General features: G+C 44.5%; 1 protein-coding gene and 1 long non-coding RNA gene across 3 annotated transcripts; one reads left to right on the top strand and one right to left on the bottom strand.

The window, feature by feature from the left end:
* Nucleotides 1-543: 543 nt before the first annotated feature.
* On the bottom strand, nucleotides 544-9473 carry FAAP20 (FA core complex associated protein 20). 2 transcript variants are annotated; one of them, XM_074975126.1, is made up of 4 exons: nucleotides 9347-9473; nucleotides 5936-6083; nucleotides 4397-5046; nucleotides 544-1165 (listed from the first exon to the last, which is right to left on the bottom strand). In XM_074975126.1, the coding sequence occupies exons 1-4, from the start codon at nucleotides 9448-9450 to the stop codon at nucleotides 1093-1095; spliced, it is 975 nt and encodes a 324-aa protein (XP_074831227.1). In that variant the 5' UTR covers nucleotides 9451-9473; the 3' UTR covers nucleotides 544-1092. The 2 variants fall into 2 exon arrangements, with proteins under 2 accessions (XP_074831227.1, XP_074831228.1); XM_074975127.1 differs by lacking the exon at nucleotides 9347-9473 and adding an exon at nucleotides 8543-8562 and having other exon boundaries at nucleotides 546-1165.
* Nucleotides 8776-14216, top strand: LOC142000684 (uncharacterized). Its single transcript, XR_012642307.1, has 4 exons — nucleotides 8776-8842; nucleotides 11132-11316; nucleotides 12634-12744; nucleotides 13556-14216. It is a non-coding gene; the product is annotated as an uncharacterized LOC142000684 (long non-coding RNA).
* The last annotated feature ends 12322 nt before the right edge of the window (nucleotides 14217-26538 follow it).

Here is a 26538-nt window from a genome sequence, read left to right on the forward strand (position 1 = left end):
ACTGAATGTAATGATCTGCAATCAGTAATGAAATTTAAAAATTTACAACATATTTAACTGCAACTGTCTTGGTAACCAGCTGGGAATTGATGTCATGTATAATTTTAAAGCACAAAATCTGATCTTAAAAATGAAAGAGCATAAAAAATATCGTGTGATTTGCTGAACAAAGAAGCTGTGCTGCTTTACATTTTCACATGTCTGGGGGCAGCAACTTGGATATTTGAGCCTTGTTCTACTAGCATAATTACATTAAACCGTTCTGCATTTGGATGCTATGAGAACATCTAGCTATGCATTTATCGGGCATAATTTATATGAGGCTTGCTATCTTAGTTATTTTAAATGAAAGGTTATAATGAAGCAGACCTTGACTTATGGGGGAGAATCAGGGAGCAGCGATATGAATCCAGGAATGTCATTTGTATGAAGGGTGCAGTTTTCCTTCCCTAGTCTGGGATATACCATCATATATATATATATATAATATACACAGACAATACAGAACAGTGCAAAATTCCAACTAGATTTTTATTTAAACTGTTTTCAAATAAATTATGAACTGAAATTTAAAAGCCCAAAGAGACATTTGGTACTATAGCACTTTTTTAAAGTATCAGGCAATTTATTTTCCAAAGAGTTAACCATTTAGAACCTGATACAAAGCCTATTGAAGTCACTGGATTCAATGACATTTGGATTAGGCAAATTAAGTCTACAAGAAAATTTCTTGCATCAACCTTTTCTTGCTATACCTTTCAAAAGCATAACAATTTAAATACATGGTAAAAGAGAACAGATACTGTACTTCAAGGAGTCACAATAGTACTTTCTTGATATGCATTCGGTGGGGCTCCACAGCATCCGAAGTATGCCAGCACAGTTCTCTTTGCAGAATCGGGGATACAGTGTATACACAGAGAGGTTCGGAGGAAATGAGTAGGCTGATGATATTTCTGAACTTCCTTTGTTTTTTAATTATACAAGTTTAATACACATATCAGGACACGTTTGCTTGATATACTTTCCTTTTTTCTTGTAGAGAGATTCATATTTTAGCATCTGACTTCTTGGTTCTTCATTCTTGTTCTTTTACCAGATCACATCATCTGCACTTTCAGACAAACATTTAGCAAGATGGCTATCAATATTCAACTGTGACAATCTGCAAATTAAGAGAGAATTCTTTCATTTTATCAGAACTACTGATCAAATCTGTTTTCTTCATTTACTCACACTCCCCCCAAACTTGGTTTTTCATTTTCTAGAAATCTGGAAAAATGCTATTTAATTTGCAAGAGTCAGGTCATTCTTATGTTCTACAGAATGGAAAACTGATAGTTGGAGATGAAATTAAAACATGGTTATTTTGAAGAAAAATAAATTTCACTCTGAACCTGTTTCCAAAATAGTAACTTAAATTTAGAAGCCCATTCAATATGGGAACTGCATGGAGACTTGCAGAATTTCCAGTTAACTATATCAGCAGTTCTCAAACTGTGGGTCACAACCCTGTTTTAATGGGGTCGCCAGGGCTGGCTTAGACTTGCTGGGGCCTGAGGCCAAAGCAGATAACCAAGCCCCAGTGCCCAGGGCTTCGAAGCCCACGGGCTTCAGCCCTGGGTGGCAGGGCTTAGGTTACAGACTCCTTGCCTGGGGCTGAAGCCCTTGAGCTTCAGATTTGGTCCCCCCTGCCCAGGGCGGTGGGGCTCAGGCTTTGGCCCCCCTGCCTAGAGTGGCGGGGCTTGGGCAGGCCCAGGCTTCGGTCCCCCCCTCCTGGGGTTGTGGTAATTTTTGTCGTCAGAAGAGTTCACGGTGCCATGAAGTTTGAGAACCCCTGAACTAGATCAATAACAAAATGAGTAGTGTGGGAAATATTCTGAAGCCTTTCAAAAAGGCTTTTGGGTATGTTCATTCTTCCACTTGGAGAGAAAAAGGTAAAATGAATTCTCTGTACAGCACCCTTCATAGCCCTTGGTTAAAAAAAAAAATCTTCTCCAAAGCAATACAACCCAAATCACTAGTGGAAAGGTAGGTGTGATGCCACAGAAGAGTCATCTTCTCTGTCACATCATTGGCAAAACTGACATTTTTATTAGTTGCATTGAAGCAATCCTTTCGTTTGTCTCCTTGTACAGTCTCCAGGAGGGAGAACGAAGTTGCAGGATTATTATGCTGTATGGCCTAGGGCCATAAGATGCTTTTCAGAACACCTACAGGCATATTACTAACATGTTACTTTTCAGCAGCTGGCGAGGAGACCGCATGAATGCTGGTAAGTGGTATGGTATGAATACGCCATTTAGTTCATTTCTTATAGCAGGTGTCTGGTTTAGGAAAATATTTTTATTATTAATTTTAGTTCCTGTGAAAAGCCAACTCAACAATAAGGGAGACTGAAATCATATTTAACCACCAAACATGGGAACAACAAAGGCAGTGGCAGCTTCCCCTCTTCCGCCCCCCCCCCCCCCCGAGCCCTGACCTGGAAAGGCCACTTCTAAACATGAAAGGGTAGTTTGTCATCCATGCATATTCAGTCTTTGGGCCTGTTTTTTGTGATTTGAACCCCACCTGCTCACAAATATGACCCACCAAATAGCTGACAAATAATTTATTGTCATTAATAATTCACTCAATTTAGATCAGTGACCTTAGAAGTGGAGACTCCTCTTTTAGATTAAAAACTAGCCAGCCTACCAGAAAAATAAAATTAAAACATGAGGCCCACAATCTGTAACAGACAGGCACAGTCTCAAAGTACGTAACATATACTATGCTGTAGCTCAGTGCTCAGGCCAGACTGACTGCTAATTATGTTCTACACTATTTTTGTTTGGGTCACAAAGGTTACCCCTGGGAGATTTTATTCAGGGTAAAACCTCCCCACGGGCTGCAATAAGAGTGCAGGATCAAGTATTGAGAGAGATTTTTCTTATCTTTGATATACAGGGATTTCCATACTCAATTATTTAACCACCATGGAGAGCTGAGTGGAACTCAGAATGCATCAGGATGAGATTACAGTAATTCCCTATCCCAACTCCATGCGTTAGCGTTACTCTGTGCCGCTAAATAGTGGCCAGCATATTGAGCCTTAAGAGCAAAAGGCAAAAAGTAAATGTCCAGGAGCCGCAATTACATTTTTTAACTGAGATCAGCAAAATTATTTCTAAACATACCAGTAACTTTGACATTTTGCATTTTCTATAAAAATATGCCAAAAAAAGGATTTCTACAAATTTAAGCCCCAACCCACTCGCCAGAACAGCAGCTTCAATTGATCTGAGAAGAAAAATCTCTTCCACTTCTACCAACAGCCAGCATTCAGATAACTGGCAGGTTTCTCATTCTGAAAGCGTAATGATTCTTCTGTGGTTTTGTCCACTCAAGGATATTTACCAGCATTACTATACCAGTATGTTTATACCAGTATAACTTCCCCTATGAATGTTCTTATGCACAATCATGGAAACTGAAAAAAGGCCTCTGTTGTTCTAAATGAGTGTCCATCTAAGGAGTCAGTGGTATAATTATACTGGTAAATTTCCCAGTATAGACTAACTATTATCACTGCATGATCTTTTACTCAAACGGAATGAGTGTGTATTAGCTGTGAAAGATCTGTTAAAACAAGGTTGTCACCTGGAGCTATTCTGCACCATAGAGTGGTGTAGGAAGGCTGGCATAACCCCTTGTGTAGATGCAGCCTGTAAGAGTGGAAAATGTTTTTCTATCACCGTAGCAACACCACTTCCCTGAGCAACAGTAGAAAGGTAAATGGAAGCTTTCTTCCATTAACCTAACTGCATCTACAACGGAGACTAGGTTCGCATAGATTTTTCACACCCCGAGAGTGCTGTAGTTATATTGACCTAAGTTTATGTGCAGACTTGGCCTTAGAGGTGCTGGGCACTCAACTCCTGAGTCAATCAGCAGAAGAGGGACATGATGGAAAGCACCAGTGCAAGTTTCTCTCACTGCCACAAGTGTGTACCTACCTCAGAGGGAACACTGATAGGTATCAGAGAAATCTGAATGGGTATGGAGACTAGGCTTTAGCTAGCAAGGGTACCAATTTTGGATGATTGACATATACTGATCTAAAAATACATCTACTTCACCAAAAAACAATGTGCCAATTTGGAATATACAAAGTCAAAGAAGGGCTCAAATTTAGCTTTCTTTTTAGAGCAGTATAATATAGCAAACGTGAACCTTATTCCACCTTTGTTTTGGATTTAAAATAGATTGTCCAAGCACTTTAACAGTAGAACCTTTGTCCCAATTTGCACAGCTTTGTTTATAGGGAAGTCCCAACCAAAGTGACATGTTTGTGTTTGTATACTGTAAAAAACAAAACAAACCTATTCCAGAGTAGTAAAATGAAACTTACGTTCCAGTAAACTGGATTAGACACATCGGACAACTGTCAAGAGTTAAAGTTCCTGCTCTCTGATCCTCAGCCTTTTCCTCAAGACCTTCCATTTTAGGGATGTCAACAGGAGACTTTATTTCTGCAGATGTAGATCTGGTCTGACCTAATAAAACATTATGTTGGTGCATTTGTGAAAGTGACTGTTGTCCTTTGCTTTCATTTTCTTTTCTGTTTTTCTCTTCACTCAGCACAGTCCCTTTACAGAGCTGTTGAAGGCAAAAATCTTTTGCAAGACTTTGGGTAGATGCTGGTACAGATTCAACACTGCATTTTGTATGTAGATTACATTCATACCTTTCAGTCCTTTCTTTTTCTTTCAGTTTTGAACTTTTTCTGCAGTGTTTCATTCTTAGGTTCTCATTTGGATCGTCATTAACTGCAAGGGATATTTTCTCAACTACAGGAGCAATATTTAGCTGGTTTTGGTCTGCCTGGTCCTCCCTTTCCATTAGATGCTCAGTGTGACTTTTTGATATGTGACAGCAGCTTGGATCCCTTCTATTAAGAGCTTTTTCTTTGTAGAAAGATGGGAGAGGTATCCACTGAAAATCTTTCATTCCAACCTTAAAGACTTCTGGTTTTGGTGGGTTCTTCTCATTTTCAGAATTCTATAAAACAGCAAAAATTTCTCTTTCAAAACAATTACAATTTCTTCCATCTGTAAAAAGTCTAGACACAGCACTTTAAAGTATATTATAGAAGCCAATACTGCACTAGGGGAATGGTCAGGTCTCTTCCACGTCTAATCTCTAAGTGTCTACTTCCATTTATAAATGGGAAGGGAATCCCTACTTACTATCAGGTTTCAGAATAGCAGCCGTGTTAGTCTGTATTTGCAAAAAGAAAAGGAGTACTTGTGGCACCTTAGAGACCAACTAGTTTATTTGAGCATAAGTTTTCGTAAGCTACAGCTCACTTAAATGTTAAGATGACTGAACATGAGTAAGCTTTTCTTTGGAACTGGTTAGTAATCCAGAATTTTAAACAAAGGGCTTTCTGTGAAAGGTCTAATTAGGCAAAAGATACAGATACATGGTGGGTTTTAAAGTGGAATTTATCATGCCTCAACTTTTAGATTGTCTGTCTGTGGTAACAGTTGACATCTAATTCAGATTCTGCCAAAGTTTATGTGAAGAACAACGCTCTATTTGTCCTGAGAGAGAACTTCTAACAGACAATGTAGAAACTAGGGACGTAAAAGTTTAACCGGTTAACCAATAAGCTTGATGCTTATGGTTCCAGTTAACAATTAAACTCTGCTGCCAGCCCCACACGCACCCGGGGGTCCCAGCTACCGGCCACAGAGCCCTGGGCATGGGGCAGGTAGAGGGGCAGCCAGGACCCTGGGCGCGGGCCTGCAGTGCCCTAGTTTCCTGTTAAAGGATTAACCAGCTGAAGATGTTCCTACTAGGAATGTAAACAATGGGTGTGTAAAAAAAAAAAAAAAAAAAAAAAAAAAAAGTAATAGTTTAACCTACTGAAATTCAAACACATTACCTGTCCAAAAAATTCTGGTAAACTGGGCACTGTTTCCCAGCTTGTGTGTTTTAGATCTGGATTGACAGTCTTCAGTATCAGCATCCACATATTTTCAGACTCACTTAATCCTTGTTGTTCAAACCAGGAGTCTCTGTTGGCCAATGTTCTGTAAAAAAATAAATAAATAAATACGTACAAAAAATAAGTGTAGAAAAAAGTGCACTCTACAATGTTATTAAAAACCACTTAGGCAAATTACCCCTAGTAACATACATGCTTCCTCACAAGTCTAGACCCCCAACCTCTGGTGCATAAATTATCTGCTGTAACAAAGTATTGGACAATGCCCCTGAGCCATAGTTGTTAATCTTTTCCATTGTAACCCTATGTTACAGTATAGTATAATGACATGAGACCCCAAAATTAAACCAAGCAACCAGGGCTGTCCCTAGCTATTCTGGGGCCCTATGCAGGCCTCTGCAGGGGGGAGCGGGGCTGGCTTGGGGGTAGGGGGGAACCATCCCCCAGCACTCACCGGTGGCGCAGCTGGGGCTGGGTTGCTGTACTTCCCCCTGCCAGTGAGTGCAGCCCTGGCCCTGCTGCAGAGCTCAGGGGCGTGGGGGTGGGGTTGGGGAAGAGCAGGGGTTGGAAGAGGCAGGGTGGGGCAGGGGAAGGGCTGGAGCAGCACACAGCTGCACAAGGCACCAGGAAATTTGGTGCCCCATACAGCTGCGTACTTTGCACATGGGTAACGATGGCCCTGCAAGCATACTGTACCGAACCCCCCCTTCCCTCCAGCTGAGTTGGATTTTTTACAGCAAATAGACTCCCAAGAGAGGTGTTCAAGATTACACACAGTTCAGGTTAACATACTTCCTAAAATGTCTCAAAAATTGCTTTACTAAATCTCATTTTTATGGTGGTGGGAGATAGGAAACCAAGACGACAACTAAAAAATATGAGGAGTCCTTGTGGCACCTTAGAGACCAACCAATTTATTTGGGCATAAGCTTTTGGGGGCTAGAAGCCACTTCATCAGATGTATGAAGTAAAAGATACAGGAGCAGGTATAAATACATGGAAGGATGTGGGTTGCTTTACCAAGTGTTAGGTCAGTCTTGGTGAAACAACCCACATCCTTTCATGTATATATACCTGCTCCTGTATCTTTTACTTCATACATCTGATGAAGTGGGTTCTAGTCCCCGAAAGCTTATGCCCAAATAAATGTTAATCTCTAAGGTGCCACAAGTACTCCTCGTTGTTTTTGCTGATACAGACTAACCCGGCTACCACAGAAGCAAGAAGACAACTGGTTTGGTTCTTAAAGAAAACAAACAAAAACTCCATCCTTTACACTACCACTTTTTCAACTTCTAACTTACAAATGTCTTCCATAAAGCAGCTGGCAAACCATCTTAAAACACACATGCTACATAGGAGGCAAGTCTGCAAATGCAGATTTTGCCTCCTATAACTGGGAGAGTGCCAACTGCATGGGGATGGAGGAAAAAGGGATTTTATTGTACTGCATACTCACAGTACTCAGTTACCAAGATGACCTCCATATCACTAGAGCAAGCTCTTTCTAAAACCCCCAGCAATGGAGCATTACCATCAGAGTCACTCTGAACTCTTGCATTTGACAGGTCTGTTTTTTGGAAACTGAAGAGAGACTGGATTTATGGTTTATTACAACAATCTGTAACCCACTCTCACACACACACACACACACACAGCTACTTTCCTCCCCATGCCTGGAGGCTGTTAACGGGTCACTTCAATTTGAATGATCCCTTGAAATGTGTGTTAACTATATATGTTAACCAAGAAATACTGAGTTAGTTTCCCAGACCTGAAGAAAAGCTCCGTGTAAGCTTCTCTCTCTCCAACAAAAGTTGGTCCAAAAAAAAAAAAACAGTACCTCATTTACTTTGTATCTCTAATATCCTGGGACCAACACACCTACAACCCTGCATACAGGCTATCCTCATGACAATCTAATAAAGGCCACATATGATGAGAATATCTTTAATTCTTTAGCATTTACTGTAAATGTAATGCTCAATAGGTGAGCATTTTCTGCTGTGTCTGGAAAAATATTTGGTTTTCTTAACAAAGGGCTTGTATATTGGACTGCATGAAAATGTGTTTAGAGGTCTGCCCCTCTCGCTATTAACAACCAGGAGTAGGAATCTCATCTCCTATAATATTTGCTGGCCCAGCCCACGCTACCAGCTAGAAAAACTGCATGTAACTAAAACACTTTTCAGGAACCGAACTTGAATCATTTCAGCATCCACCAAAACCTCTACCATGAGTGAACTTGTAAGTTGCAAGTTCACACAAGTTCTCTGAGGTAGGACTTGACCTATAGGCAGAAGAAATTCAGTTCTAAATAACAGATCATCAATCAATATGGGATTTCACCACAAACAATACAACTGGTAAAAAGTGAGTTGGGGAAGTGACACATGATTGCATGGAAAATACCAACAGTTGCATCAGTTTCCATAACATTGTGGGAGGCCCTCTCCACACTGATAGGTGAAACTGAGGAAGGGCTGTGTAGCTCGCAAGCTTGTCTCTTTCACTAACATAAGTTGGTCAAATAAAAAATACTACCTCATTTGAAACTACTGCTCTCTATTTAGAAATGGTATTTGAAACTATTGGTATCCTTTCAGAGGACAGTATTTAAATATTTTTGCTAGGAAGCTGTTTAAAAAGGTTGATTGCACAGCAAATAAAGAAGCACCACGATAAAACATGGTGTATGAAGCCAGCCTCCCAAAACTCTGCTTTTAAAACATCATCACATTAGGCCCCGACTTCCTCCTCCTTTCTGAAGCATCTTCCAGGGCACCAGTCCCGCGTGGCCGAGACGCCGCTTTCACAAGCCCTCGCCTGGGGGAAGGAGCCAGGGTCTGTGAGGGCGGGAGGGCCGTTTCACCCAACCCCTCTAACCGGCCGCGAGAGAGGAACCGCCAGAACAGCGGCTGGCGACGCCCCGACGGGGCGGCTGGAAAGGGCTCGCGGGGTTCAGCCGCTCCCCGGCACCGAGGCGAAAACGCGCCCGCCGCTTCTGGGGCAGCGGCCCGGAGACGGTCTCGCTCCGCTGCGCGCCCTGCGCCGCTCCCGGCCCAGCAGCCGGGCCCCGTGCTCGGGGGCCCCAGTCCCGAGCTGAGCCGCGGACGGAGAAGCCCCGGGCCCGAATCCGGCGGGAGGGCGAAGGGGTTCCCCGGGTGCGGCCCCGGCCGCCTCAGGCCCCCGCTGCCCACCCAGCAGGGCAGGGGCTGGGCCCGCTGCCAGCGCACCGCCGGCCCGGTGTGGGGCGGACCGAGACCGTCCTTCTCCCCGGGAGCAGTACCAGAGCCCGCCCCCTCCAGCCCGGGGCCTCGGCTCCGTCCCTGCTCGGCCGGGACTCACTGGCGCCGCGCGGGGGGCTCCCGACCCGGGCTGGGCTCCCGGCTGCGGCCCGGTGGCGCCTTCCTGGGCTTGAGGCGCAGTTTGCCGCCTCCCTCCTCGGACATGGCCGGGCCGAGGGGCCTGCGCCGCGCCGCCCCGGCCTCCCCTGTGGGGCCCGCCCGGCTCCGCCTGCGCGGGGCGGAGCGGCCGCCGCGCTACGGGGCCCGGGGGCGGGCGGGGAGAGCTCGGGCCTGCCCGGCGGGAGAGCGCGGATGTGCCCGGTGCGCGGGGGTGGGGCAGAGCTCGGGTCTGCTGTGGGGCGGGGGCGTTGTGAAGGGGGAAGAGCCCAGTTCTGCCTGGCGTTGGCTTTGTAATGGGGGCAGGCACTGTGCTCCTCTGGGTGCAGTGGGGCTGGGGCTCCATGATGGGGGGGAGGTTGCAGTAGCCCAGACTCGGTGTGGCTAGGAGGGGACCGTGGTGGGTGCCCAGGGAGGCCCCTCACTGAGGTTGGGTTGGGGAGCTTAGGCCAAGTACACAGTTGTAGGTAACGTGGCTGTTCTGAGCCCACCAGTACCCCTCCTTGTTGCCCATCTTATTGTCTCACAGATTTCCCCCAACCCCTCTGGTACGGGGCACAGGGAACAGGCCCAGTTGGGCGAGTATCAGACTATGGATGAGGTGCAGTTTGTCGGCTCTCTCCCCAGGCTCAGCCAGGCCAAGGGAGCCTGCTCTGCTTCTGAGCATTGGCTCCTCTGCAGTGGACTACAGAAGTTTCATAAGTTAATTTCGTTGCTTAAACAGCATGTGCCTGATACTTTTTAACATGCCTGAATGTAATCCTGGGTGCACTGCTGTGCAACTGATTTGTGAAAAGGCAATATTTGCCAGGTAGGTGGCCCCCTGGGGGTTTTGTTAGGCTCTATTTGGTCAGACTCTGACACTGAGTTAGATAACACATTGCTTCATGACACTGGGGCATCCAGACTACAGGAGGATGGAACATGTAACCAGAGTTTTCTGCAAATGGCCAAGAGGACTAGAACCTCAGCTGCATTCATCCTTAGTTTATTGATTTTGTGCCCATGCCGGGGATCTGTTTACCTTGGCAGCCAGCAACTCAGTTGCTCATTCAAATAACAAAGGTATCATGAGTGCATCTCTGGCCTAGCTCCTCTTTTAAGAAAGAACAGCAGTGAAGTGAGGCCGTTTGTCTTTTCTGGGAAGAACCTGTGTGTATGACGTAAAATGAAGTGGTTCCTAGAGCCGGGGCATAGCTGGCAGATTGACATATACAAATACACTGGCTAGGCTGCAGCCCTTTCAAAAATAGATATGCTATTAGAAATGCCATAACAGAAGAGGATCATACAGAGAGACGGGGGGGTGGGGTGACCAAATGCCTCCCAGTCACCACAAGAAGAATTGTACTAGAAAATAAAAGTCCACCATCCCCATACCCACCTGACACTAGGTGCCTGTGAATTGCAGAAGGGAATCAGGTATGTTTATAGGGTGAATTTACTATTAGTCAATGGTGCCTGACTGCCCTGGGGACTGGAAACCTGTTTCTTCCTGCACTATGAACAGCACTGATGCCCACTCTCTCATTTCATCTCCACACTTTACTTCCACACTGACCTATAGGGCTGAGAGGATATTTGTTTCTGTGACCCATTTACATTATTTAAATTGGTTAGTCTCTAAGGTGCCACAAGTTCTCCTTTTCTGTTTACTCCTTAGTGTCTGTGCTGAGGTTGCCAAGTAGGTGTCAATTAGTGCTAACTACAGTGTTGTTCGTTTTTTTAGGTATGTCCGCAAGTTACTGGGCTGAGCTCTCCCTCCGCGCCCCTTCTACAACTTTTCACATAGGCCACCAAATAGCAATTACAGAACAGCCACCTTCAGTCACTGCATCCCTGGGCCAGATTTGAACCAGCAAAATGGCGTTCAGATCCCACGGTGATTGGTGGACATCAGAAACACCTAGATAGGTATAACCGACAGGTGATAGCACCATATCATATTGCCAGCCACCCAGTCCTACTGAGCTATAATTAAAAACCAGAGGAAGAATGGTTGACTGGTGAGGGCACTAGCCTGAGACTTGAAAGATTGGGGTTTGATTCCACAGCTTCATTATGTGATCTTGGGACAATCACTTTACTTAGGGTCTCTGTATTTCAATTCCCCATCTGTAAACTGGTGATAAGAAGTGGTTCCCTACCTCACAGTGGTGTTGTGAGGATAAATATACATTAAAGATTTTGAGGTGCTCAGATATTACAGCAATGGGGGGCTGTTAAATAGGCCATACATGGGAAAATACGAGGACTCACCAAGCCTGAATTCTGGCATTTCTTGTGCTTAGTGGTCAGGCTAAATGAAAATGAACTTTGCCTCTAGAAAGAAACAGCCTGAGTTTGTTCTAGAAATACTAATGGGCACCTACTAGACTGACAGTTTCCCTGGACCCTTGTGTTTGGTTCCTGGCACCAGCACACTCATAAAATACTAAAAAAGCCTGTTGTCTTAGAATTCACCTGTAGTCTGTGCTGCTGGCATTTGAAAGCTGCTCCCCAGTCAGCTGATATGGCATTCCTGCAAGCCACCTGTCCTGTCAATGATAAAGGATTAGAAAACATGTCTTATAGTGATAGAGTCAAGGAGCTCAATTTAGTTTAACAAAGAGAAGGTTCAGGGTTGACTTGATTATGGTCTGTAAATACTTACATGGGAAACAAAATATTTAATAATGAGCTCTTCACTCTAATGGAGAAAGGTCTAACACAATCCAATGGCTGGAAATTGAAGCTAGGCTGATTCAGGTTGGAAATAAGGTGTACATTTTTAACAGTGAGAGTAACCATCTGAACAATTTACCAAGGATTGTGACTGATTCTCCGTCACTGACTATTTTGAAATCAAGATTTGATGTTTTTGTAAAGGATCTGCTCTAGGAGTTATTTTGGAGGGATTCTATGGCTTGTTATACAACAGGTCAGGCTGGATGATCACAGTGATTCCTTCTGGCCTTAGGTCCATTCTGACTCCGCAGAGCCAGAACCAGGTGGGCTGATGACAAAGGCAAATCATTTTATAATCAATGTAGGGAGGAAGATAGCGATGGGGATAGAAGAGGCAGATGAGGTGAAGTAGACCTGGGACAGCAAGGAAAAGGAGAAGGGGAGCAAGGAGGAGGAAAACATACTGCAATGCAATGGCTCATTAAAGAAGGGAGCATAAAAAGAATCGGAAAATGTTTGTAAAATCGAAGTAAAAAGTGTTTCTTTTATCCATTTATTTTTTAGCCCGGGCAACTGTGCTGAGTGAGCATTCGAATTAGTACTACCAGTATTCTCCATGTGGTGGCAGCAGACAAACATGCTTTAGGAAACCAAAAGCTCTCCTTTTCAATATGAGTGAGTGGCAGCGCCAGCCCTGGTAGCTTTATGTGCAACTGTGCTAAATGTCTGTGCATGTGCATGCATGCATGGGCATATTTGTGTTAATGTCTGAGCTTGTATGGTAGTGTCTCTGTGTGACCATGTCTGCTTGTGTTAATGTCTCTGTGTTTCTCTTTGTGTTGCCCTGGACGACAATCCTCATCTCAAAAAGGTGTTATTTTTGCAATATTGTAAAATGTCCCCAATGCTAGATATGAATTGTCAGAAACAATAAATCAGCAGCTCTTCTTAATTTTCTTGTTAAATGTGTATCTTAATATGATACTATTTTTGTCATATTGTATACCATAACATTTGCAGTAGGTGTAATGTAGCTGAGGATACGTGAAGGGGAAAATCAAACTTACAGCATGGCAAGGGTTCAAAAATGAAGCACTCATTAAAGGAAACCCAAAGAATCAGGAGAAATTGTGTCAGTGCTAACTGTAAAATCAAAGTAAAAAGCATTAATTGCTGTTGCAATCCTAGCCCTAGCATTTTCTGACTTTTTGGGGAATTAAACTGTATAAACTCGGTGCTACAATTTTCTTGCATTTAATGTGTTTCAAATGTACTGTTCCTAGGGTAACGCTTCAACCCCCCATGCCCCTTATACCTGTAGTGAAGCTTTACACTCTTGGCCTGTCTGTTTCCATGAGTACTCACAGAGTTGATTCTACCCTTTTGGGAACTTCATCCCCATTTATCTCCTACACGTATTCAACATGTTTGAATCTGCCTTTTTCTGGAATTAGTTCAATCTAAACTTAACTTCTCCCACTTGCAGGAGCCAGATTCAAGGGCTCTACTCCAAATTGTTTTTGTGATACAGGCATCTATCCACCAGGACCTGCACAGAGAAATCTCACATTATTTCACATAGCCCCTGGATGAACTGTTGTGATTTTTGTTCTGTGAAGAGGAAGTGTTGTCTACTGGTTAGCGCAAAGAACTGACCAACAGGACAGGTTCTAGCCTTGGTGCTGCCACCTTGGACAAGGTTACTTCTGTGCCTTAGTTCTTCCAGCTGTACAAGAGGGATAATAATCCTCATGGAACTTGCCTGGGTGGCAAGGCATACTTAACTGTGATAATGGTGATGTTTGGAGATCTTCACGTGAAAGGTGCTCTAGAAATGCAAAGAATTATCATTAGCACCATCTTCAGTTGGATTTGAGCCAGTGGCTGAGAGTTTGGAAGCTAGAGTATCTTTCCATATAGCTGCGGGAATGCTTGTCAATGGAGTGCCATTTATCTACTCCCTGGAGATACTCATCAGGCTGCACATGCTTAATCGTGATTTCCATAGTTCCTGATTCCTGACATAAATTAGGCCTCTGTTTTAACTTTTGCTCCCATGAAGTGGGGGTGGGGGCAGAGGAAGGGTCTACTGTAACAAATTCTAATGCTCCAACAAATTTCCACAAATATTAAAGCCTATAAATTGCCAGCCAAACACACCAAGTGATCTTTTCATGGGGTGGGGGAGAGAGGAGGATGTGAAACGCAGGTGCCAGCATTTGCTGGGGAAGAACTGGTACATTATCAACTAATCCGCCTTCTGCTATTTCTGATTTCCTCCCCAACAGCTGCAGCATTAAATAAGAGCTCCTGCATTTGGGAAGAATTAGAAAGCTTGAAGTAACGGAGGGGGTCTCTGTTGGAGACACAACGACTCACAGACAGGAGGGGGGTTGTGCTTCCAGTGTAGAACCTGGAGCATTAGGCATTTTACAGCCTGGAAAAATTGTCATGTTTCAGCTGTTCTTCTAGAATTATCAATGAAGAAAAGACACTGTCATTTGTGCTAGGATTCCCACTGATGCTGATATAATCACATGTACATGGTATGCTTTTGCATAGCCCACTGTTGATACTGTGAGGGTGACAGGAAATGTAGGTTTATTGCAAAACCTTTTTAGGTGAGGACATGCTAATAGTTGATGCTAGAAGCTTAGAAACTGTAAATTCTATAGTGATGGTTGTGTTATAAGATAGAGAACTAAAGTTTTTGAAACTGAGCTATGGTTTATCAAGACACTGATTTGCAGTTTGTTTAGAAAAAATATATGGTGAGTTTTAGTGTGTATGAAAAGTTATTCAACTCCAGTCAAGGATAAGGGTCCCATTGTGCTAGGTGTTGTACTGACAAGGGCTACAAAAACACCCCTCGAGACTGAAGTTCTGACTTTGTTGCCAGAACATTTACAGAACAGGCAGCATCAGGGTAAGCTTCCCTGGCCAAAGTGCCTGAAGCATGATCTGGAGGGACTAGATCTAGTGCTGGAGAGTCACAGTGGTCCATGGGGCTAGTTTCCCAGCTCCAGTGGAATGGGAGAGAATGGCATTTTGCACCAGGAAGGGTGCAGCACAATTCAGAGCCATTAAATTATCAAAGCTGGTCAAATCTGCCTTTAGCAAAGTCAGGTGAAAGAAGTTGATGTGGAATCTCATTTTTGAGAAACGCAAGCCCATTGCCATTTCCTGATTAAAAATTATTATAAGATCAGTGGAGGCATTTTTGCTGACCTGCCCTAGTGTTAGGGGTAGAGTCGTATGTCTTCAGTGATGCCTCAGTTAGTTTGGACCCTGCTTGCGCTGGTGACTGACCAGAACCAAAGTTGGTCTTCTGAGCCCAGCGTGAGGCTCATTTTTTCAGCCCAGTCTTTTCTTTCGTGATGGAGCTACGAAGCAGGAGATTACAACTCCTCTCATCCCCCTTCCCACTGCCCTTCCCTTTTCCCTAGCCAGTTAAGGAGAAGGATCCTGAACAAGACCAGGGGAAGCAGCAGCCACCTGGTGAGCCAGGAGCTACAGAGAGGAACCTCTAGGAACTGTGGACAGAACTGTGTGAGGGACGTTCTATGAATGTTGGAGGTTACAGCTGAGTGCAGGTCTGGGTGGTACTATGAGGAATCAGCAGCAGGGCCCCAGTGAGAGAGACACCACCAAGTGATCCTGGCCTGAAAAGCTCCTGTTTGCTTGAATAGAAACTGGACTGGAGAAGGCGCCCTAGGCAGTAGGCCTCAAGAACCCTGTCTCTCAAGTGGCCTGACCCTAAGGTCTCAAACAAAGATCACTGATGCTCACTTTGAACTACAACTGTTTAAACCTCTGTATCTACGGTATCTGCTGTGTTTTCCCTTTCCTGCCCGCCTTAGTAAAATACCCTTTCACTTAACCATGTCTCTGAGTGGTTAAGGGGACCCGCAGGGACGAGCGCCTACAAGGTCTCGCTGCTGAAGCACCAACAGTGCTTGCCTCTGAATTGTGGCACACCTGACATGCAGCTGGTAGGTGAAATCCCGCACTGAGCAGCCAGCACTTTGTTGGTGCTAAAGACTGCCTAGTCCCTTTCTTCTACGCTCTTCTGATTGATTGTCTGTGTCTGAGGTATCCAGATGCCTCAGGGATGCCATATTTGGCTATTCTGCTCCACACTCCCCTTCTGTGCTTGTTCTGCTCGCGCTATATGACACATCCATCCACCAGTAATGGTGCCATCGAGGGAGTGGTGTCCATTGAGCATCTGGAGGGAATTTTATCATACCAATATGGTAGATAGGGGTTGCTGTTTAATGCTGAGAGATGGAAGGCTAAAATCTGAATCAGAGAAAGCCGTATGACCCCAACATAAAACCAGCTGTTGCTCAGGCTTGGGTGCTTGCCTGCTTATTCCCATGACCATGTGTTACTATGGTATTCCATCCACTTTGAAGGTGGGATGCCAGTTTCAGAGTAGATGGTCATAGATGGTTAGTCTATGATACGTGTGTCATCTCCCATTCAGGAAGTCCACCCTTTCAGAGCATAATGAAAGTTCAGAGCCGTGTGGCTCTTTATTACCTGCTGACATTTATATGCCAAGATGGAAGAACCTAAAGAGAGGATCAGGGAGACTGGCATGGCATTTGTGGGCACGCCAAGGTTGCCAAGGAGACATATTGTGTTGAAACAGGTGCCTGGGAAACATTTAAAAATACATCGAGTGGCACAGCATATGCGATGTGCCCACACGTGTTCTGTCTGAATGAAATGCCATGGCAGATGATGGCACAAGGGGACTGTTACTATTACGTGAAAAGATTCTGCACATGCTGTTAGTTTATGAGCACCCCCTGCCTACGCCACGCTGGCAGGACGTGCACAGAAGAGATCACTTTACCTGTGGCGGATGGAGTGGCGAGAGCATGGTGCATTCAGTCAACATCAACTTCCCATGGCTGGAGGTGGCTATGAAGAGTACCCTGGCTTCACAGTTTACATAAGACAGGTCCAGTCTAAATTGACAACAAACCTATGTGTTTCCCCTTAGAGATAATCTCCACAGTGGGGTTGTTGGATATATTGGTTCTCTCAGTACATTAATATTCTATTTCAGCCCTGCCTGAGACGGTGGCTCCATTGTGCCAGGGGTATAGGTACACATAGTAAGGGACAATCCCTCCCACAAAGAAATTTCAATCAAAGTAGACAAGAAAGACAAAGGGTGGGAGAACGGGAGCATTTTACAGCTGGGCAACCAAGACACACAGAGATCCGGGACCATATTTACAAAAGAGCTCAGAACAGTACTAAATTCTTGTGAAAATCTGGCCCAAGTAGTGGCAGCTGGTCACTAGAAGCTAATTGGGGCTAAACCACACCAATTAAATCCTCAGATCCCCTTCTCCGTTTCTCTAAAAACAAACAAACAAACAAAAACCCCTTTCTCCGCCAGTGAAATCCAGGGAGGGAGAAGCAGACAACTTTCACCCCTCCAGCAGTGCCTGGGAGGAGAAAACTCATCAACTAGTGATTTCCAGACTCTATGAGAACTCCTGCCTCCACTGGAACAAGGTGGGCAGGGCTGAGACTGGGCGTGCTCACAAGCCACTTTCTCAGGCCTTGTTGGAGTCTTTTTTTAAAAAAGTGTCGGCAGCCTTAGTGCAGTACCCACCGCTGGCTCTGGTCCTGCAGCAGGGGCCTGCTTTGGAGAGAGCCAAACTACCCAGCTCCAGCCTTTGACTATGAAGAACAGAGGCAGCAAGTTGGAGTTGGCCTGGTAGGAAAGGGGGCTGGAGCTCAGGGCAGGGGGAAGCTGTGGGGCTCTGCAGCCTGGTCGGGAGTCTGATGGAGCAAGGGGAGGAATCTGCAGGGAGCTGCTGCCTGTAGGGAGGGGTCCCAGAGGGCTGTGCTGCCCAGCAGGGGTGTCTTTCCTTGGTGGGGGGCCACGCGATCTGATGGAGTTGCCTTTGTGAGGAAAAGGCTGACTTTGAGGGCTCTGCCTCGTGAAGTGACATTTTGGCTGAGGAGAGGATCTGAGTGACTGCTATCTTGGGGGGAATGGGAGACTTTGGCCAGTGAAGGGTGGGCAGTCGGGGGGAGGGGGGGGCCTTTTGGCTGGCTACTTATTTTGGGTGCCAGCTGCTCAAGGACACCCAGAGCTATGAATTGAACACAGGTCTCCTGAGTCCCAGTCCAGTACCCTCACCGTAAGTACGTGTTTAGTTATGTCATGTCCTGATACATGTGTGGGATGAGTATGTGTGAGTGAGGCAGGGAAAATTGAACTCTCAACTTCCACTATAATCTTGGGGTGCTGCTGAGGGCTAGGATCCAAACTCTCCTGGCGAGATCAGTCTGGATCCTAAACAAAGATTAGGTTCAGGGGCTGGCAGGCCGTGAAACCCTGGGTTCTGTGGACCAACCCATGATTCTTCTGAGGGGGATATGCACTTATTACTCTCCCTAGGCTTTCTGAGCTTGCCTGTGAGTTTTGGTTTGTTGCAGTATTGTTTTTGTTTTTTTTTTAATACTGTGTTGTGGAGTATTATGGGCCATAGCAGCTTGGGCTCTTCCTCCTTTGCTTTGTGCTGCTCTCCAGTTTACAACTGCCTTAATACAATGTTAAGTAATGGCTTGAGTCATTGCTAAAGGCCACTTGACTTGTTCCACAGGTGTAAAAACTCTAAACTGATGGACAAAAATACGGACAGACAAACACCCACCTCCCTATTCATGTGCTATTATCCCATCCATAACACAAATAATGAGTTATCTGGGGCAGTATGTAATAAAATTAGCTGAAAATAGAAGAATGTCTGTTTAGTGCATTGCTGAGTGTGGTTAAGAGCCTCAGTTAGGCTTTTGTGCTTTGGATGGAGTACCTGCTGGAGTGCTAAATTACAGCAAGCTCCATTATCAGGGTTTGATCCAAAGCCTATTGAAGTACATGGGAGTCTCTTCACTGAATTCAGTGGGATTTGAGTGGACCCTAATATTGTAATGTTTATATTGCACTAATGCGAATCTCAATAACATATATGCAAAACATATGCCTCCCTTTCTAAATACTCTTCCTTGTACATTCAACCTCCCCATCTCCCATCATTGGCTTTGCCCTTGGGAAGAGAAAGCCAAAACTGTGACTGACTCAGGAGAACTGATATTTACATGTGATTAATCAGATGTGATCTGGAAAAAATGAATGGATACTCCACTGTATCAGACACATATTGCCCTGAGTCTCCCTTATTTATATTGGCCTAAGTCCACTGAACTGAGTTCAAGCAGTTCCTGTACTTAGGATACAGCTCACTACTGCAGTAATGGCAGTGTTGCTGGAACAATGTGTATAGTGGGGGGTGCTGAGAGCCATTGAACCAAACTGTAAACCCTGTATATAATGGAAATGACTTCAAATCAGGGGGTGTAGCAGCACCCTTAATACCAGCATCTATAAGTAGTGGCACCTGGCTGGAGGTCTTATAGAACATGTTACCTTCATCTGCTCCCACCTTGCAACTCCCATCTCTGGGACTTTCCTGAATCTAAACTTTTCATATTCCAGCTTGTATGCCACCGTGTCACACATGAAGCAGTGCGACCACTGAAATATCTCCTCTGACTCCCTATCTATTTAAAAATTGCCCTTCTTCTTTCTAAAGCCTTTCACAGATTTGCTCCAACTGGCCTCTGAGAGATTCTCTCCCTGAACCCATTGCCTGCCCCTTCAATTCCCCTAGCTAGATCCTCAGCTGGTGGAAAGTGGTATAGTTCCATTGTAGTCAATGGAACAGTCATCAATGCATCACTGAGTCACAGCCACCTGTGAGGTGGAATGTAGCTGCAAGAACAGTGTGCCATGACGTCATACAGGACAGGAAGTGAAGAGGACTGTCCAACTCAAATAGAAAACTTAGGCAGAAAATAACTTTCCAAGGTTCAAAACCAATCATTGATACATTTGCCTATTTAGTAATATGCCCTGTAGGACTGGATGGCTTAGATGATGGCTCTCTTATGACTTGTATAAAATAAGCTGATGAGTCTCAGTCTGGATTCTAGTGGGCAGGAATCCACATCATTGAGAATTATAAAAATTGGCACATTTAAGCCAAGGATGGAACAGTGGAAGCTGAGATACCCTCTCAAACCAGGTGAGGCTTGAAGGGTATTAGTGGAGCAGTGGAGAGGCTTGCTCATGGTGTGCAAGACCTATGGATGACTGTTATTCACTTATACTGCAGTATTAATTAGAATCTACACCCAAAATCAGAGCCACATTGTGCTAGTCATTGCACAGAGACTGCAAAAGGGACAGTACCTGCTCTTAAGATTTTGCATTCTAAATAATGTTCATATTTAGGAATTAATTCAGGGAAGTTCTCTGGCCTGTGTTCTGACCAGGAAGTCAGACTGGGTGACCACAATGGTCCCTTCTGGCTTTATAATCTAGGAACTAGGTAGAGGAAGTGCAGTGGTTCTCATCCAGGGGTACGTAGAGGTCTTCCAGGAGGTACATCAACTCATCTAGATATTTGGCTAGTTTTACAAAAGGCTACATAAAAAGCACTAACAAAGTCAGTACAGACTAAAATTTCATACAGACAAAATGAGAAAGTAAGCAATTTTTCAATAATAGTGTGCCATGACACTTTTGTATTTGTGTCTGATTTTGTAAGCAAGTAGTTTTTAAGTGAGTTGAAACTTGCGGTACGCAAGACAAATCAGATTCCTAAAAGGGATACAGTAGACTGGAAAGGTTGAGAACCACTGTATTAGCCTATTAAACAGGTAACACAGAGAGATTAAGTAAATCACCAGAGATCATTCAGGGAAACTGTGGCAGGCCCGTGAACTGAACCCAGGTCTCTGGCTTAACGACAAGGGCCGTCTTCCTCTCAGTTAGTGTCTCACTCCCAAGGGCTCTCAATCCAGGACCTTTCAGCAGCACTAAATTCACTTAAAAGGAATGGGAGGAACCTCCTCCTGGAGCGTGCTATCCTGGATCTCATTGCTTCCAGGGTATTGTTGGGTGCTGAACAGTTGTGTGAATAAACGGTCTCTGTAGTCCAAAAGACACATTCTGGCTTTGGTATGATTCTTCTAACTGCAAGCAACCACCTAGTTTACCACAGGCATCCTTTTATCTTAACAGAGCCTGTGCATGTTGGGAGAGTTATTTCTGACTGTAATGTATTTCATGTGTGATAGTGATAAATACTGTACTCATAAATCAGCCTGGGCTGTCCTATCCTCAGGATGGGGACAGCTTACTATAGGCTTGTCTGCTTCAGATTGGGAGACCACGAACACCTTGTTTCATATTTCTCCTCCTCCTTCTTTTTTCCCCCTCTTGGCCATGCTAGCAGCTGGCATGTTGCTGGTCTCCTGACTCACTTTAAATACAGTATGTATAATAATCCTGCTAAAGTGTGTTTCTATAGTGGTTGTTTTGCTTTTGGTGGTTCAGGTACATCTGGGCAGTGTGACTTTCCTCCCTGAGTGTGAAATTCACCCCTTCTGCCGAGGGTCAGCATGAGGCCCATGCACCAGGGGAGTCCTGCCTAAGACCTCCTAACATGAGGCATTTTCTTGCTTGTTTTGCGGCAGCACCTAGATCAACATTGGGGCCCCATTGTGCTAGGTGCCGTTAACACACACAGTGAAAAGATGGTCCCTGCCCTGACAAATGTCTCTAAATTACATATCACGTGGCAGTGTGAGCATAGCAATGGCACCAGCTGGAGAGACGGGGAGGTGGGGCAAATATGCCTATCCGGGGGTTGTGCACTTGCTCAAAGCACCATAGGCCATGGAGCCAGTGGGGCCATGGCCTGACCATTTTTAAGCAGTGGTACTAAATTAGTATGGATGCTGCTGGAGTGGTCCGGAGAATTGCTCCAGCTGCATGGTCACAACACCATTGAAATTTGACCCCAACGCCCCTCTGTACAGGGGTCTGATGCACGGGGTCACAATGCCATTTGAATGTCATTCAAATTTGGCCTGGCTGCCCCTCCATCTGAGGGTGGCTGGGTCAAATTGTTTGTTCCTGTACGGTGGGGTGGGGTGGGGTGCAGGGGAATGCACGAAGAACTTGACTCCTGGCAGTACCGGCTCATGCACTGTGTGGTAGAGAGAAGGTTGACTCCCCACACAGGGGAATGGGATCCCTGCTGGGGGGAGGAGAGAAACCAGAATTTGTTCATCCCTCCCCGCCCCCTAAGAAATATCTGAATTGGTGCTGCTGGAGCATAGGAACCTGGAACTCCAGAGTGCTAATCCAGGCTCTGGAATTGAGTCCGTTGGTCACCACAGTCAAGATGCTTACCTGCCTGCCTCACTTACCCCATCTATAAAATGGGGACCTGTAACACCTGGTTCAGAGAGACAAGTGAATGTTCATAAAGTGTTTTGAAGATGCTGTATGTTAGGTCTGACTGTTTCAGTACAATAGAGGAATGTACAGAACTCACCCCAAAGTCTTATGGGGTTGCTACCTTGCTGTGCCAGACTGTTCCATCTGGATTCCTCCCCATTCATCCTTTTTTAAAAAATTTTTTTAAAGGCTGGTCTGCTTGGCAAAGGCTGCAAATAGTTTTTTCAGCGCTCTTGCTAAATTATGGCCCCATCTTTATAGCTTCTAAGCACTATGTGCTCTTAACAGTCTCTTAACGTGTTCGCAGAAAACCGGATTACATTAAATCTGAGTGTCTAAAGCAATCCATAGTCAGTGAGCTTCTAATATTTAAATTGGCTTCTTGTTTTTTGTAGGAATTTTAAATGGACTGGATTGAGGGGAGTTAAAATGATCTAAGCTAAACACAGCATGTGCAGTGCAGAAAATACTCCAGGATTCACTCATTTTTGTCTGGGGCAACACAATGAATTCTACATCCACTGTAACTGTAGCACTCTGTATATCTTGTTTGCTCACAAGAGTCAGTTCCTTACTTCAGCCAATGTCATCTCAACTTTCAAGCTGGTCTAGCAGAAGGCATCATAACTTCCCAAAGCTAGAGTCCTGCTTAAGCCAGGCTCCCCAGCGCAGTCAATGACCCAGAGCAGATGAATTCTTATAGGAGAGAAGCTTAAGAGAAAAAAAGAAGCCGAAGGAAAAAGAAGAATCTTGCCATCAGCTCAGAGGAAACGAGACTAAGAAAGGAAACTAGGAGGGGAAATTTTGGTGCTTATTTTTAGACAGTGTGGGTGTGTATTATTTTTCAACTCAGTATATTAATTTCTGCAGAATATAGTATCAAAGTGTGGTTAGATTGTCTATTAATAGGTTACCAGAACTTCTGGCTTCAGCCTACCAGCCATCCCCACAGAAACAATAAACCCATTTGGTACAAGGATGAGACAGCAGTAGACATCCCTGCCACATGCTCACACCTCAGATTGTCTGTTTCTCCTGGAGTCATAATGGAATGAAAGGGCAGCTCATCTAATCCATCTTAGGTATTTGATTGTGGGCCAATGAAGCCTGACATCAGGCTTCTAAATATTGTTATCCACCTCTTAACAGATCCTTCTGTTGTCTGGTGGGAGGTAAATCCAGTCTTACACAAAGCTGTAGGTTTAATACTAGCAGAGTTCCGGCAACCTGTTTTGTATTGCACCAGACTGGCCAATGATGCTCGGTGTCTCAGGATTCAACAGTAGGGTGGTCTTGAAGAGAGACATCATTACACTGTCTGGTTTCAGAGTAGCAGCCGTGTTAGTCTGTATCCGCAAAAAGAACAGGAGTACTTGTAGCACCTTAGAGACCAAGAAATTGCTGTTTCCTTCTTGAATAAGGCAGGAGCCTGCGGACACACCACTTCCACAGGAGTCCTGCAGTTGCTCAGTGAGTTGTTTTTGCCCTTGCACTTAGGGGAGAACTGGTTAGCGGAGACTGGCTTCCCTGAGGATTATTGACCTCTGCAGTTGATTGAAGTGGATGGGGAAGCCAGCTCCAGCTCCGCTCAGTTTTATAAGTGAGCTGGGCAGGATGGCTGGTAACTCAGAGTCCCTCTGATTATCACCAGCCTTTGTGCGCTCTCACGGTGTCATTGTAGAAGGGGCTTGTCCCTCAGCGAAGAGCTCCTTGCGATGAGCTGCACAAAAGCCATTCACCATGTGCAAGCAGCAGCTTTATTGCCCTGGAAAACCCAGGCACTGTTGTAAGAACTCTTGAGCACCACCTACTGGTGTGTTATCTATTAATTATTTACAGACAGACGAGCACTTTTGCAAACACTCAAGCCATGTGTACCTTGTATGCCTGCTAAATGTATCTATGATGGGGGAGGGACAAGGGAATTTGTTGCTAGTTGCATATCATGCCCTGGGTGGAGCCCCTTGGAAAGCCTGTGACCAGCATATAGCACCGGGGGATCGGACCAAAAATCCTTTGCTGCAGACTAGAGTAGAGTGAGCACTGTGAGAAAGGAAGGGAGGGAGACTGTATCTCAACAAAGACTCTTCTGGTTTCCTTTATAAACAGCTCTACACTTCCCCTAACTTGATTTTGAAGCAACAAGCCGCTCTGAGGAGACTAGCCGACGCTCCAACGGATAGTCTCTGTGTGGGGGACAGTGAGGCATGGAGCATGCAGATTACTTAAACATCAGCAGAAATTAGCACTGCATTAAATGCAAGGTGCTCTATTATTCTGAGCCACCACATCTCTTTTAAGATTGAAAAATGAGGGCGAGATGCAGGGCCGTCTAATGGTTAGATCACTGGGCTGAACTTCAGAAGGTCCAGGTTCTATTCCAGGCTCCGCCGATCACCTGCCAGGTGACCTGGGGCAAGTCGTGGTACCACTCGTTGCCTCAGTTTCCCCTCCCACTGTTTATTTGTAAATCATTAGGGCAGGAATTATCCATTGGTGGTATCATGCCTACCACAATGAGTCCCTGATCTCATCAGGGGCCTCTAGGTGCTACTGTAATAATAGAAAAGGAACAGAAAGGATAGAATTTACAGCCTCAATGAGCTAAATATGGACCAAGTGATGACAGGCACATTAGAAACAGCCAGGTAGGTAGGCAGATTATATTATAAATAGAACATCAGCTAGGAGAGAGAATGAGGCCTTGTTTTATATAATATTTCTTGGTTGTAGTAGCAAGACTTGGTTGTAGCAGCAAGACTGTAATTTGCCTGGTCAGTCTTACCAATAGAATAAGATTTCAATAGTGTCCATAAACAATTTAATAAGAAGCCACATTTGGGCAATTTCTCTTTGCACCTAAATATTTCAGGCACTTGTCAGGGTCTTTATTAAATGCAATATATCAAATATTCCTGGATATGTATCAGCAGCTCTTGATACAACATCCAATTACAGCTTCTTTTGCATCACTTCTTGGTGTGAAAGTGACACTAGACAAAATACATACATGATCTTTTTTCCCTTGCAAAATGTGACTGATGTCTACTTTTTTATTCTAGCTTTTTTAAAGACAAAAGCTGGAAGCTTTAAAAATAGTGCTCTGCAAAATAATCCCAGGCTACCAACATTTATTAGGTTATTTTGTTGTGTTATGCAGCAGCCTTTGCACAAATTTGCAAGGACCATGAATGTACAATTAAATCTTGTTTTGAATCTCCCAAGTGAGAACAAAGCCAAGCAAAAAGGAACCACTCAGATTATAAAATGTCAAAGGCATATTGATATAATTATCCTTAGAAGAAGATACTGTAGGAAATAGGATGGCTGGATTATTATAAACATGCCTGGAATAAAAATATTATTAAACCATCAGCAGAATCACATGACCAGTGAATCAAAAGCATAAAAACAACACTTTCGAAATGAGGATTTTCCCAAGAAAACTTTACTGTAAGAAGCTGGGAAACTGCACTTTTCCTTGAGGCAAGAAAGGAAGGGTCAATCCAGCTTTAAAGGAACAGTGGCTGCATAAAACTTACATGTTAAAAAATATTAGTTTTCCCAATGCGTATTGCTTGTTCCTCTTTAGCATTTTGCTCTATGTGGATGATGTAAAAATACCATCTTGTGTCTCCTATTCTGCTTTTCTTTTCTTTTTTTCTGGTTCCCATGCACTTTTTGGATGTTGCTTATGTGGTGGGCAGGGGAATAATACAAAACTCCCAGGGGAACAGGGATTAAAACACCTTTTCATTGACATTTTTAAAATGTCTGTAAGCATTTCTGTTCTTACTGGGATCTTGTAAAACTGCTCAGTGCATTGATAATTGAATGAGAGACTTTAATTGGTAGGTTGTAGTTTCAAATCCAGTCTGTGTTAGTAGCAATCAAAAGGTGCTACACTCTGCTTGCTCTTTAGTGACCCATGTGAAATGAATTTGATGGTCTCAGTTCACTTCTCAAGCATCCACCTCAATGAAACCACAAACACAGTTGGTCCCTAATTGGCACCTTTGATAGCTATCTCAGCCCAGGGCTGTGGATTGTACGGTCTTGGACGCAATGACGCTTTTGCCTTTAGAGCTGGTCTCTCAGTCTAAGCATATGTCTACGTAGGGGTT

This window comes from Natator depressus, chromosome 18, assembly GCF_965152275.1.
Source record: "Natator depressus isolate rNatDep1 chromosome 18, rNatDep2.hap1, whole genome shotgun sequence".
Classification (NCBI taxonomy): Eukaryota; Metazoa; Chordata; order Testudines; family Cheloniidae; genus Natator; species Natator depressus.